Below are 15,926 nucleotides of genomic sequence, written 5' to 3' on the forward strand. Positions count from 1 at the left end.
ATTCCATTTTCTCATAAAAATTTGCCACTTTTGAGTTTAAATACCTTTTTAGTACCCCCCCCCCCTTTTTTTTTTTAAATAAATATGAATGTATAATTTTTTAATGTTTAGATTTAGCTTTCCTGCCCAAAAAAAATCTATGAAAATGAATTTATCGGAATAACGTGTTCTAAAAAGGTGTAAAATCAATTCCAGCGTATGCAAATCCGACTACTTTTAAAAACGGCAAGCAACAAACTAAAAATAAAAAAAAAGTGTAAATTAATTTAATTAAGTACAATAAGGGCAAATTTTATTGCGAAAAAGATGTATACTATTTTTAATTCCAGAGTAGTTTTCTGGGGGGAAAAAATGTTTTAACAATTTATTTTTTCATGAAAATTCTATCAATGCAGCTCTGAGCAACTCATAACAGTTTGAGATCAACAATTAGGAGATTTTAATGACACTGTTCCATTAAAAAAATAACCAGTATCAGTTAGTAAATAATCCTTCTTATCAATATTTATTTAAAATTTGCAATCGAGTTCATGATTTCTTTAATCAAATATTTTAAAATGAGATTTGAATAATTTCAAAACGAAAACACAATGAATATGCATCTTAGCATATGTGTTTAAAAGTAATTTTCTAAATGAATTATTAATTAAAATAAAATGTTATTAGATCGACAATCTGAATCTTTCAATTATTCAAACCAATTGTTTTAAAAACTGTATTAGTATTCATGGAAAATGGAATGTTTTGAAAACACACAAAAAGAAATCAGCAGCAAAAAAAAAACTGAAAAATAATGGGAAATAACAAAATTATTTTTTATCAAGAAAAGCAAAAATTTCATGCCTACTACAAACTCTGTTATTATTAAACCATTAATTTTTAAACTTATTTTGCTATTGTAACCTATGTCAATTTTCACCTTTTTATCATTCCATCATACTATTAATATAAAATATATACAATATATTGTCTTAACTATATTTAAATTTATGTTGTTAACAAGAAATATATATTTAATAAAACTTAATTAATACTAACATTATAAATTGTATATAGCTAAATACCCCTTTGGCAGAATCGCGGTTACATTGTCGCCGAACCTTACAGATATCTTGGACAAAGATTTTTCTTTTGTAAAAGTAAAAAAAACTTTTTTCTACAGAAATTTACAAGTAATATTTAAATATTGGGTTCAGATAATCCCATTTTGATATGCTTAATTTGTGAAATTACGAAAGTTTATAAATATACTTTTTTTTCCTATTATGTTTGAACTTTAATTACATTTAAATTATATATAAGGTGAACTATTCATAATAATTCAAATTTTTGTTCTCAGTATTCTTTTTTTTTTCTAAAAATTTTAATTTTGAAAGTGTTGGTCCGATTTTTTTTTTTTTTTTTTCCTATAACACATGTAGCTTATTTTTTTCTACTATTTTATTGAAAAGGTGTAAAATGATTTTACTGGCGCTGATCTTTGTTAACTGTTTGAACTTGCATTTAAATTTTATATAAAACACTTCTTTCCAGGGGAGAATATTGAAAATGTTACCTTTGAAGCAGATATTGCTGAAGAAGTAGACAAAAAAAGGTCGAATGAGCATGTATATGGGATGGAATATAAAGGACGAAATCCTATGAAAATTGAAGAGGAAGAATCTAAACATAATTTAAATGTAAGCTTTTATTAATAGATTTTGTAATGTGTTTTACAAATATTGTTGAAAATATATTATTGTTTGCATTATTTCCTTACTTCCAATTGGGAGTGTATAAAGTGTAGGAGAAAAAAGGTCTTTGTCGTAAACTAGTTATTTTATCATGATCATGTAAAGTCTTTGAAAATTATTTTGCATTTTCTTAATGTATATAGTGCTGAAAAATATTTGTTGAGTGCTTAAATGGTGCTTATTTTTTGTTGAAAGATTTGGCTACATTCTTTGAATTAACAATACTCAAAATAAATTATACAATGTATATTCCCCTGTTATATTTACACTATAGATGTCTATTAAGCAATAAAATGATACTTGGCATAAGCGTAGTTTCATTGTTAGATATAAAAAATTTTACCTGGTATAAAACTTGAATTTTTTTTTCTTAAAAAATAAATATCATAACTTTGATGCAAATTGGCATAAAATTTTCTTAAAATGAATGTAAAACAGAATGTCACAGTCCATGATTCGATATTATAAGGTTAACATATTTTGTCATTCAGTTTTATACCTTAAAGCTGTTCATATTCTTTTTTTCATTCCATTTTAATCAATTTCTTAAAAAAATTTGCCAACGAGTTGTACAAGTTTGAGTTGATATTTGTGTCTTCCTATAAAACTTTTACATTCAAATTTTAGTCTTTACTTTATAATATCTATTGCATTTTCTTTCAATCCTTTTTAAGAGTATGTAATCAATACAAGCAAACCATAGATGTGTGTATGGTTGAAATTGTTTATAATTGAATAATAAGATATTATTTACCTGCAGTATAATGATTAAATTGATTTAAATATATGCAAAAAAATAAAAAGTTTAGTTAATAAATAATTTGAAGACCATAAACTAAACTTGGAGTGTGTTACCTTTTGTATATAAATAAATACTTGTCACTTTTAAGTGTAAGTCACACAATTATTAAATATATAAGTTTTGTTGTCCAGTATCCTATTATCAAAAGATATTCTGGATAGCTGCATTTTCTAGATAGTCTCAATTTAATTTCTGTCTACTTAATAATTTTGTGTTTATATTTTTCATGTCAGATGGAATTAGAAGAAGAATTACATGAGAAAACTCCCCCACGACCTGGTAAGCTTCTTTTTTTTCCCCAACTCTTTTTATCTTCTAGTTAGTATAAAACCACAAAAAAAAATTTTCGAAACTAGATCATTATGAAACGGGGAAATCAGATGACTAACTTTATATGGTTTGATTTGTATAAATGCATGTTTGAATTTATGTGGTTCCAAGATTGTAAATGTAATAATTACCAAATATTGTAAATTGTAAACATTTTTAATCATGGCCTTTCGTATTTACTGAAAAAAGAATTATGTAATTTTTAGAAATTAAGAATACATTAAAAGATATTTATTGTTCAAAAGTTGATTAAACATTGGCATTTATGCTGATTGGTATATTGAAAATATAATTAAACACTATTGAGGTTCTTCTATTTTATATAATTGGATATATTTTATTTTTTTGTAACTGTCGTTGAACAGCTGACCCAATTTTGGGTTTACGACTGTTAATGTTCCAGTCCATAGCCTTGTAATTTTTAACCCAATTCAGAAAACAAGGCAACTCCTGGATCAAGTATTGGCAGAAATTTGCCTTCATGGAGGGCTGTTTTGATGGAACTAACCCGCATTTCCGCTGCATGGAGAGGAAGACTACAGGAACCTCCCATGGTTAGCCTGACGGCAAGGGGGCTCTAGCCCATGATCCAACTACCACTGAGCATATTTCACATTAGCACTGTAATCGGTGCGAGGCAGGTGCGTGATAGGTGAAGCACTTCATCCTGATTGCATTGAAGCAACTACAAAAAACCCAACAAATGTCATGATTTGGGCATGTAAGTCTGGATATGGTGTGGGCCAAATTCAAGTGATTGATAGCATCCTGAATGCCAAAAAATACATCGAAACTGTCCTGAAACCAAAATTGATACCCTCATTCAGGGATCTCTTCCTCAACAACGCACCATTTATTTTTCAGCAGGATTGAGCTCCCTGCCACACAGCAAAAGTATGCAAAGCATGGTTTCAAAATAAAGGTATAGATATATTACCATGGCAAGGAAACAGCCCTGATCTCAATCCAATTGAAAATTTGTGACAACATTTGAAATTCTTGTACGAAAAAAATGTCCATCCAATAAAAGACAACTTATTAAAGCTATAATTGATTCTTGGCACCATGTGATTACAAAAGATTAACTCCAAGCACTTGTTCACTCGATGAAAAGACGCTGTGAAGCTGTCTTAAAATATAAGGGTTATCCTACTAAGTATTGATTGTGTAATTATCACTTTAAAAAAATGCAAATCTAAGATAGATCTTACTGTTAGTTGCATAACTTTTATTTATTATTAAATTCTACATTAAATTACCTTCAGTTTGATATCTAAACTTTTGTATTTAAGTGAGAATTAATATATTCTACAAACACACAAAGTTGAAAAACATGAAACTTTCAAAAAATTTCCACACTTTTGGCCACCACTGTATATCACAAAAAATGAAAACTTTTTGACCATGCAATAGTTCATTATTCAAGTACTATTTAATTTTGGAGGGGTTTTTGTCCCCATAACTACGCCACTGGGCGAGTGCTCTATCCCCTGAGTCACCATGACTCATAATTGGATATAGTCCATTTTTTATATTTGAAGTTAATTCTTCAAATAAATAATTTTGAGTCCTCATTTCTGTAGGTACTATTGCAGAAAGAGAGCACAAGAAATGGTTGAATGCAGTTCCTTTAAAAAACAACCCGTACAGTGCTGAAAATATTTCTAAGCGATCTACACACAAGACTGGATTTCGATCATTTCAAGATTTTGAACACACCGTACCATCTGATGAATCCCCTCTTCATAAAGTGAACTGTGGCCCCAAGTCCATCAACAGTGAATTGTATGAGAGAGACTATTACATTAACAAGGAAATCCCACCTTCTGACAGACTGTTTAAACTGCAGAGCTCCATGAGGCGCGTCTCTCCCGATAACTGCCTTTCTGATGAAGCTCTCAATTCATTTGAAGAAAAAGTGAGTGGTATCTCTTTATTTTTGTTTTAATACCTCCGGCCGAGGAGCAACTTCTGGCCAAATGCCAGTCAGCGTGTCTCATTTTGAAGCCAGTGGCTGCAGGTTCAAATTCCGCTCAGGGCATGAACGTTTCCCTCTCTGTGTGTTCTGTGATTTGTAATTGTGACCCACATTATGAAGGGGTGTCTGTGGCGTAGGTAATGTTGCTCGCCTCAGTGACTTAGGCTCACAGGTTAATGTTAAATGAGCAACACTTCCGGCATCTTCTGAGGTGAAGAACGAAAGTTTAGTACTTGTCGTTATAAAAAAAAAAAAAAAAAAAAAAACTTTTTTGGCCAAATGGTTCGAAGTTTATGTACCAGGATTCAAATTTTCTGATCTAAGAAATATTTATTGCTAAGATAATGATTTTTTTTAAAAAATATATAGCATGTGTAAAAACTTTTAAGAAAGCTTAACTTATCATGAGTATTTAAATGCAAAGGAAGAACTTTTACAAAATGTCTCGCAAAAGTAAACTAAAAGACACTTTATAATTTGTTTCAATGTTAAATATGAGGTTAAATTATTATATTTGTTAAATGTAAGGTTATATTTGTTAAATGTAAATTACGATCTAAAAATTACAGCCAATCCATAAGTTTTTCGACTGTCCAGCAGCTTCATTAGAAAATTGTCTTTCCCCCCTTTTAAAAAAATACGAAATTTGAAGCAATAGATCAACTTTAGTTTCTTTATCTTTTTTTCTGCAATGAAAAAATGTAGATTAGAGTAGATGTAGAGTTAAATTTGGGTAGTAAGAAATGTAGATTGAGACAAAATAAAAAAGCGAGTTTTTTAAATCACTCTAATAGCTGCTGAAAGTTGCCTTTGGCGATAATACTAACTAATTTTATTGCTTGTATTGCCTGCTTTATTTTTCCGGGTGCATAATGTTTTTAAAAAGTGTTTAAAGGTTCTTATTTTTGATTTCAGTTTTTTAAAAGCCCTTGAAGGTGCATTTTTTATTCGGGGTTTGTGAAAAGTACTTAATTTTCCATCTTTTAAAAAGTATTTTTTCTTTGCCGTGTCAGTGGTCTTTCTGAATGACAAAAAATGAAAGATTTTCACAATTTTTGCTCTGCAATAGAAAAAATTAGTTGTTTTATCAAAATTATTAAAAGTTTTTGAAAATGTTTTTGAGTTTTATTGATTTTATGTTCATAAATTAAGAACTTTAAACAATAGAAACAAATAATCTTTGTTACATGTTTCTTTAAGGCAGTATGTAGAAACTCTACAGACATATGAGAAACAAGCAGTTTTTGAAAAAAATAATGATTCTTTATCTAACTCTGAATGGTTTTTCAGCACCTCAAATGTCCTTATCTAGTATAGCAAAATTTCAATTTAATACTATTCCATCCTTAACTTCAATTTAATACTTCCATCCTATATATATATATATATATATTATGTAAAAAATTCTGGTATAAATTTTCGCTGAAGAGACAATCGTTTTTTGCAGGTCTATGTAAGGTCTGGAAAAGTGTTTACATTGGAGAATCGTATCAGGAGACTTGAGCGTGAAATTAAAGACACTTCAATCGACACACCGAGGGAGGCCAATCGAGAAAATGAAGTAATTTCCAGCTTTTTTTTTTTTTTTTAAATGAAGTAATCAATATCTTCAAACCTTCTTACTGTGACTCTTCTCTTTTGTGAGCAGTTTGAAGGAAAATAATATGTTGCTTTTATTTCCAACCAACTGTATTAGGAGGACAGGACACTTTATTTACTGATCATCCTAGCTATGCCAATGCTAATAAAGGTTAGCCCTACTGCTCTCCTTGGCAAAGAAAAAATTAACCATATATATATATATATATATATCATAATAAATAAATACAGTCAAACCTCGCTAAATCGAACTTCAATCTCACGAATTTTTCGATATCTCGAAGGGAAAAAAATTCCCTTCAAATTTCCTATGCACTCAATGTTAAAAAAAACTTGATTTCACGATTTTTTTTTCTAATCCCTCGATAGCTTGAATTTTTTTTCTCTATAAATCGTGTACATTTTTTTTCTGAAATGAAAAAAATATTCAAAAATTTTTTTTTTAAGAATGGCTCACAAGACATGGAATGATGTTTCTTCCTCTACGATAATGAATGGCTTCAAGAAGTCTAGCTTCATTAAAGATCACGGAAGTAGTCAAACAATCAATATCGTTAATTCTGCTGAAAACTACACCGAAAATGATTGGAACAGATTGACCGGACTCATGAAGCTTGATGACATGGATTTTCATGAGTTTGTAAACGTAGATGATGCAGTAACAGTGTGTGGTCAGTGGGATGATATCATCACTCAAACGAAAGCTTCTTGTGAACTATCAGAAGAAGAGGATGAGAAAATCAAAGATTTACCTCCCAATGTTACTAACAAACAAGCACTTTCTGCAGTGGACACTGTAAGGAGATTTACTGAGAGGCAGATATGTCAGAGGAGACATTTAAAGCTATAGTCCACTTAGAAAGTGTTATAGACAAACTTTCTTACACATCTCTAAAGCAAACAACAATTGAATCTTTTTTTAGATGAAAGTGTAAAAAGTGTTTTTAGAATAAATATGGAATAGTAAATAAGGTATGTAAAGAGCATTTTTCTTTATTCTACCATCGATAACATGCGATTTTCGATAATTCAAATTTTCGATGTCTCAAATTTTTTCTCCTCTCCCTTCAAGTTCGAGATATCGAGGTTTGACTGTACAAAAAGAAAAAAATGAAGAAAAACAATAAGTTTCATTTACTGCTCATAAGCCGCAAGTAAATAGAACCCATAAAATAAGTTTCCATCTTTTCTCTACATTTTGCTATGAAGACCATTGTTACGCAATCCCATTGTAATAGATTCTTGTCCCATTGTTACCCATTCCCATTGTAATAGATTCTTGTTACCCAAGTCAAGATTCTTGATGGTTTATGTTGGTTTCAGTGCGACTTATGATTTGATGGTCACCAACCATCATCCAACTTTTTCCATTATGTGTTCGTGGTTATTGATCTGCCAACAAACTTCCTTCATTCCCTGATAGAAGATGCTTCTTTAAAACTATGATGGTTAACCAGCAAGAGAAGTTAGACTTTCATGGACCAAGAATCTCTGATGGTTCCAACTGTACATTTTCATGATGGTTTAATGAGAATTCTTGTTGGTTCTCTGGAATATACCATCAAAACAATTTGGGGTTTTTTATGTTGGACCATCATAAATCATTCTGAATTCCTACATTGGGGTGATGGTGGTTCATGATCGTTCCAACATTTGATTTCTAAGACACTATGATGAAAATTTCTGATGGTTCAACATGAACAAACCATCAATACAAGTTACTATCTTTATGTTAGACCATTATAAATCAGTCTGAATTCGTACATTGAGGTGATGGTTACTTATGTTGGTTACAATTAAAAAATATAATGGTTCATGATGGAATTATTGATGGTTACCAACAAGATTATGTTGGTCCATTAATAGAAAACCATCAAAAATTTTTACTTGGGTATGTGGCTGAGTGGTAGCACTCTCGTGCCACAAGTCCTTGGTTCGATCATCAGACTAGAGCAGGTTGACTCAGCCTGTCATCTCTTCAGTGGATTGAGAAAATGAGTACCAAGCATGCATGGGAACTAAACGCTGGGGGTTCAGCTTACCACCCGACCAGAAGATTTGCTCTTGCCTGGAGCTCGAGGTCAAAAAAACTGGGGTGGGCAAAGTAGACCTTAACTCTCTATGGGCTGTAGCACCACTGAGTTTAGTTATATATATAAACCAGGGTTCCCGTGGTTGTTAAAAGTCCTTAAAAACTGCTTAATTTTTATTTTGGAAAATAAGGCCTCTTAAAAGTACTGAATTTTGGTACAAGTTTTTTTAAAGTCCTTAATTTTTCAAAATCACTATGTTGATAGGAACAGTATTTTGAAACAAAAAGCCGTTCTTTTATCACTTAGACCAGGGATGGGCAAACTTTTTTGGTTGAGGGCAAAAAAACAAAGAAAAACAGTTTCGTGGGCCAAGTAAAAACTTATAAAATAGAAAAACGATATGCAAGTTTTAATATAAATATTTAATGAGATGAATGAAATTGAGATTTCATTTTTAAAAGTTCTTTATATTGAGATTCCAAGTGAGATGTACATATTTTAATGCTCAAGGCTAAATGATTGCCTGTTAGTCTACTTCTGAAATGATTTTTTCCGAGGTTTATAGTTGAAACACTTGTTCACATATATAAGATGAAGCAAACATAGCACTGATTTCCTGGGCATGAAATATTAAATTTGGTAAACTAGCTTTTGGTAATGATTTGTAAAACACTAACTTTGGCATATTTAGAAACAACTGCTTCAGATGACGCCAATCTACGGCTATTCTATAAAGAACTATTTCCATCAATTTATGTTTTGTAGAACAAAAATAGAGAAAGTAAAAAGGTCATCAATACTTTGTTAAAAAAGAAAGAACAAAAATAGCTTTAAACAAAGTAGACAAGAAAAGGGATGTATATTGTTTATATTTGCCACGGATCGGCAAGTTAAAATTCTATCCGCGGGTCGGATAAAACCTTCCGGTGGACTACAGTTTGCCCATCTCTGACTTAGACCATGCATCGAGAATGGAGCATTTTAGGAAGACAAGAAGTGTTCGAGGAGGCAAGAGGAATAAAGCATGTCCTTTCATTAATATATTGGTTCTTTCTTTAATATATTCTGCCTTCTGAATGATACTCTATGAGGCGAGTGAAGCATTCTGAGAGAAAAGAATAGATTGTGGACAAGGGGGATACTGCACATAGAAGAGATAGTGCTTTTTTTTTTTAATTATTAAATTATTTTTTTTTTAATGAGAGGTTCTTGGTGGAAGACCCATATTGACCTACAAAATCAACAGAATAAAAGAAATTCAGTACTACTGGTAATGCATCTGCTTATAGGAACAAAGTAAAACCCTAAGAAAAGAAATATCAGAGAATTTAGAATCCATAGCGAAAACTATTTCCAAAAATCTTGAATTAAATAAATTTGTATAATATTTCAATGTGTAATAAGTAATTGTAAATTTATAGAAAGCAGTAACATTTTTTTAAAATTTATGATAATACTAAAACTTAAACAAGTCTGTAATAAACAGAGTTTGAAGAATCCCAGCTCACCTAGAATCAATAACATTGATTTAAGTAATATGAATCTTTTTTATCATAGTATTTTTTAATTCCATCTGCAAATACAGCCATTGTACAATTGTCCATCATGCATTAGTCTCACGTTAATTTGAATTAGGAACCTTTGTTAAATATTTTTCAGTTATTATTATTTTCAACTAAAATTTTTCTAGCTGGATCTTTTCTGCGTCACTATTTATTTTTTAAGCTATTTATAATGAGTGATTTATGAGGTTACTTACCTCTTCATGAATGGGCATATACTTTAATCAAGTGGACTAAGCTGTTATTCTTACCGAGTTGTACTCTTGGTGTGGGCATAACAATATTTTCAACTACCCTTACACTATCATGCTCTTTTCGTATATTTTTTGAGTACTTGTCCGTTAGTCGTGAGCAAGTGAAAAATCGCCAAATAATGTAGAATTCCAGAAAATGTCTTACAATCATCAGGGGAATGTAAGTTTTGAGCCATGTGATCTGTTTTCTGAATTCAACAAAACAAAGCATGTTTTCCTTTCTTTCTTCCATCTTAATTTTTGTTTTTAAAAAATGATGAAAATTTGGGATTTAGCCAGAATTGAAGATGGATCCATTGGAGCAAATTCTCAAGGACATCACAGTATTCTGGAAAAACCACTTATTATAAGCATTCTTTTTGGGTAAAACTATTTTGTTCACCATTCATTAATATTGTTTATATTTGAACGTTTTCTATTTTTATTCCCCTGACTGTTTTGTCATTCCCTTTGCTTGGTGACTTGGCTTGGGTTTGGCGACAGTTGCGCCCGACTAACTGAAAAACTTTTTTTGCTTTATTATGTAAGCTACTTTAACTAGATAAATACTTTCATATCATCCTCAATGATGATTGGCTAACTTCCATATCATGTTAGAACTCATCAGAGCATTTGAGTGATGCATTTTTACTTAACTTGCTTAACTTTTTTTTTTAGGAAATCTTCCATAAAAAAGTAGTTTTAGGATCCAGTAAACAAGAAGTTGAAAAACAGAAAAGAAGTAGACCATGCCAGAAGGTAGTGATTCTCCCAACTGATTTTTTTTTCCATATAAGTTTTTTCTATTTTTAATTATATCTATTATCAATTTAACAGCAATTAAAATTTTATCTTACTCTTATATAGGATTAGCTGTAGTTAAAGGCATAAAAATATCATCAAAATAAGTTTTGAAATATACAAATTGTTTATATGATCATTAATTATTTTAAATTCTCTTGTTTTATATGAACTCAAACAACATTCCGTAAAAAGTAGGTGTTACCAACAAATAATTTTGATAAAATCGAAGATTAAGTTGCTTCCAAATGTTCTTTGTCAAAATATGAAATCAAGAAAAAGCTTCAGCATTCTTTTTTGTGATCATTTTTATTTGTAAAAAAATTTTAAAATTTTTTCTAAACATCTTTAAATAATTAATAAACACAAAAACCAATAAAAGTTTTTGAAATGAAAAATTATTAACCGTATTTGTTATTGTGAAATCAAGAAAGTCAGTTTAATCAGTTAGGGGATCTGTTTGGGGCTGTGAAAAATATTGATTTAATATTAAATTCAAAATCAACTGTTCACCCAAATGTAACAATTCTAAGAAACTGTGAGCCTCCAAGGGTTGCCACAGGCGACTATTTGCAACTATTTTTGACCTGAGGCGACTATGGCAACTTTCTTTGCCAGAAAAGGTTAAAAAGGCACCTATTTTCAGGCAAAGGGGACTATTCTAGATTTTTCTGTGCTCCTGTTTGAATAATCATTTTTCACAATATATGTATATGTATTTGCTAAATCAATTATTAATTAAACTGAAATTGTTGGCAAGTACATAATAAGATAAAAAAAAAATATTATTTCAATTTATTCATAATTAGGTAAGGTTAGCTATCTTAAAAAATCGAAATGGCAAAGTGTGTCTAGATCTTATTTCCTGTAAATAATTCTTTTCATTTCGCCAGTAAAAATTGTCTTTTTCTTACAGGTTCATAGTTTGACAGCTCGAAGTTTGTCAAGGGAGTTCCGCGATCTTGCCAAACTGAATTTTCCTAAGCCAATGAATAGAACTATTCCAGTGTCTTCCCTGGACGCGGAGAGAGAAACTTTGTGCAGTCCCGAATCAGCTCAAGGCTCCACCCAAGGGGACAATGGACATGGCTACACGTCAGATGAAAGTAACACCAGTTCTACCTCAGTCAATAAGTTAAAAGTGGGTCGCCATATCTCGAGGTCTATATTGGAAAGAGCCACTTATTGGGAGCGGCGTGCGGAGCAGGGACTTTTGAGTGACGCTTCTGTGGGTGAAGAATTTCCAGGTGTCGATGTAGATTAATTCAATTGTTTAATTGTTAATTCTATTATCTTGTCTTTTTTAGAGAAATGGGGCTGCAGGGGTGCCAACTCATTAAGATTTTAAATTTACATCTTCATATTATGATTTTCGAAAATTTTGAATTTTTGAAGATTATGCTTTAATGACTGCAAACTTTTTTTTTTAAGATTTATTTAGGAAGAATCGAATTTCAAAGGAGAAATGGAATTTTTAAACTAAACTTTTAAATTTCTTGATAGGTTTTTTTTATTTTATAAAAAAAATATATATGTCATTCGAAAAGTTGGCATCCCTGTCAATATTGCGCTCATGATCTAATTTATTTTTTTTGTCTATGCGTATTGACTATAATCTTTATGGTCATGCTATACTGTCATTCAAACAAGTTAAAATTATTGCTTCAGGCATTATAGTAATAAGTTTTAGCTTAAAAGGTATTGTTTTTCCTTAATCACTTTAAGGTTTAGGTTCAGATTATTTGCATTTCTGAAACTAGAACTGAAAAAATTCTTTTTAATATTAAAACTAATCTCATCTTGGTGTGTGCTAAATGACTACATACGTGTAAACTGTTAACTCAAAAGGCAGCTAATAACACTCGGGTTTCTCTTTTTTTTCTTTTAAGTCAACAGATTATTTTTTTCAATGTATTAGAATTGATCTTGTGCCAGTATTAGTGCTAATTTTTAGAACAGCTAATTACATCCTTTTTTTATACAGTAAATTTCTTTAGGTAGTAACCTATTTTACAATGTGTGAAAACTTAGTTTTATTTAAAAATAAAATTTTTAAATATCTAGAAAAGTATTAATTGCTAGTAATGATAACTTCCATTGCTGCTAATTTATCATAATTTTTTAAATAATAACTTTTTTAATACATAATTTTAAAATTCTTACATGCTATTTTTATTATGAAAGTAATATATTTAATTCCTTAGGCTGCTAATTAAGTTTTTTTCTTTCGATCTAATAAATATTAACATATTTTCATACTTTTTTATGTATAAAACTTTTTTTAGAACTCCAATTTGCGCACAAATGTATTAAGTTAAAAAAAAAATAATACTTTAGGGAGGAAATGTTATTGATGTTAATAAAGGGTTGTGTGTAGAGTTCTTATTTTGACTTGTTTTAATTGAAGTAGAGCATAAGTTTAAAATAATTTAAGTCACTTGTTATAATAATGCACTTACTGTGTGTAAAAAAAAAAAAATTTTTTAAACTCATTTTTTTCATGAAGTACATTGTTTTTGTATTGTTAATTTACTGCATGCAGTCAAATCTTGATATTGCAAAAAAAAAAAAATTAATGCCACAAAGGAAATATTTATTATCTTTTGCTATTCTCACGATGTAGAAAAAAATCTTTGGGAATCAATTTTAACAGATTTTAAAATTATTAAATCAATAATAAAATGTTTATGACAAATTAAACATTACTTTTCAGGCATGAAATATATATATATGTAAGTTCATTTGAATTCGTTACTTGCTTTATAGATTTCGTTTTATGTTTTGTTCTGTTTTTCTTTGCATCTTATTTTCTTTTTTTATGTGATATTTATTACTTACTGTGTTCTATTCTATTTTGTTCCCAAAAAATTGTTTTTGAGGGCTCCTCACGCTATCTTATTGCTATATTTTGCTTTTTCTATATTGATACAATATTAGAATGCACTCCTTTTTGCGAAGATAATCGTGTGAGCTGATGAAAAGGTTATATCTTTTTTGTTTTCTCTACATTGTGAACTTATGTATATATACATTAAAACTACGCTACTGTGATCGGGTGTTATCCATCTTTGGTGACATCATATATGAAGTGGCCACCCAAGCCTTCCTAAGAATAAGCCACATTCCGGAAAAAAATTCCCTGACAGAACTGCAGTCAGGTTATATAGGTGGACACATTCTTTTGGGGGAAAAAGAGGTTTGGAACAAAAACTATTTACGAATTATCGCGATACATATTAAGGTTTGACTGTATTTACAAATTATCATTGATTCCTCTAATGACAAGTTATTGAATTTACGGATGCACTACGTTATTAAGAGTAAATTGTAAATTCTAATTTTAAAAGAACATCTAATTTTATTTTTAAAATCAATGCTTAACACAATGTTTTTCTTTTGATATCTGGTTTGGTTCCTGAATTTATTACTGGTTGATAAATTAATCAAACTATAGTTCCTTTTTCGAATCATAAATTCAATTGCCCTGTGAAAGTTTTGGCGGGATAACCTGCGTCAGTTGATTCCTTCTTGGTGGTTGGCTAACAGGTGAAAAAGATTCATTTTAACTGATTGAACTTACGTTCTTTTTTTTTCTTTGCTGCTTAAAGTTGTTTTTGTTTTCATAAATAAAGCAAGAAGTATTCTATGGTCAATATGAGACTAAGGTATTAAACATATTGTATTGTAGCAGTATTATGAAGCAGATAGTATTATATTTACTCTTGTCTGTCAGCATTTGAAATTATATATTTCTGACTTAAATACCTCTAAAACATGCTGGCAAAACTTGACAAATAATAAGATTCATTTTAACTAATTCAACTTATGTTCTTTTTGCTTAAAGTCATTTTTGATTTCATGAATAAAGCAAGAAGTATTACATGGTCAATATGAGACTAAGGCATTTAACATTTTGTATTGTTGCAGTATTATGAAGCAAATAGTATTATATTTACTCTTGTCTGTCAACATTTAAAAGTGTATATTTCTGACATAAATACCCCTAAAACATACTGGCAAAACTTGACCGATAATGTGTGTGCATTTTATTTGCAATTGTAAACATATTGCAGCCTCAGACAGCATATTGCAAATTGTAAACATATTGCAGTGAATGTTTGTGAAGGCCACTTTCATCTACTACTCAATTACATACTTTAAGAAAGTTGTTGTTGAGGAAGAAACGAAAAATACCAGTTTTCTTACTTACTTTTTTCCCTGTCATGGTTTGATATGTTATCAGATAATTGAGGGTTCGTTTTGCAAAAGAAAAAAAGAAAGGTAAATTTTTCACCTTAGTTCTATCAGGAGAAAAATTTACCTTTTTTTTTCTTTTGCAAAATGAACCCCAAATTATCTGGCATGTTGTTAGAATTCGAATTTTGTGGCTTGCTGGTCAACCTCACATGTTTCTGATACGGGGTATATGTGGTTCACTTTTTTTCCCATTTGTGTAGATGTGGTTTTTTGTTTTTATATAGAAATTTTCTATACCGTTAAAAAATGTTTTACTTAGCATTTGCAAATTCGTTTTTTTGTTACATTTGACTATTAATATTTAATTAAGTGATTAATCAAAAATCTAAGAACATGAAACAACAAATAAGATTATATGCAGTATAGAACGTTAACAGTGATGAAATATTTATTTCAACAAAAATTTTAAATACATAGCATTTATTTATGAGAAATGAATATTTAAAAATTAGAATTGGTAGTTAAACTAAAAAAAATTTTATTTGGAGCCTTAATCTTTACTGCAGGTTTGAGGAATTGCATACAGATCTTGTTTTTATTAGCGTCCTTTTAATGTTGATCTGAATGAAGAGTATTTCATTTTCTTATTGTAGGATTT

At 29.9% G+C, this 15,926-nt stretch overlaps 1 protein-coding gene across 5 annotated transcripts in view; it reads left to right on the top strand.

Annotated features, from left to right (window-relative positions):
- LOC107449944 (uncharacterized) overlaps positions 1-13,332 on the top strand; it is a 45,402-nt gene extending 32,070 nt beyond the window's left edge. For all 5 annotated transcript variants that reach the window (XM_043050450.3, XM_043050451.3, XM_043050452.3 and 2 more), the window contains 6 exons: positions 1,534-1,679; positions 2,769-2,814; positions 4,449-4,783; positions 6,291-6,404; positions 10,949-11,029; positions 11,988-13,332. In XM_043050450.3, coding sequence (XP_042906384.2) covers positions 1,534-1,679; positions 2,769-2,814; positions 4,449-4,783; positions 6,291-6,404; positions 10,949-11,029; positions 11,988-12,335 — 1,070 coding nt within the window. In that variant the 3' untranslated portion in view covers positions 12,336-13,332. The remainder of the gene's footprint in view (positions 1-1,533; positions 1,680-2,768; positions 2,815-4,448; positions 4,784-6,290; positions 6,405-10,948; positions 11,030-11,987) is intronic.
- The last annotated feature ends 2,594 nt before the right edge of the window (positions 13,333-15,926 follow it).

The sequence above is a fragment of the Parasteatoda tepidariorum genome, chromosome 3 (assembly GCF_982258835.1).
Source record: "Parasteatoda tepidariorum strain Cologne lab strain chromosome 3, Ptep-v5.0, whole genome shotgun sequence".
In the NCBI taxonomy this organism is placed as follows: domain Eukaryota; kingdom Metazoa; phylum Arthropoda; class Arachnida; order Araneae; family Theridiidae; genus Parasteatoda; species Parasteatoda tepidariorum.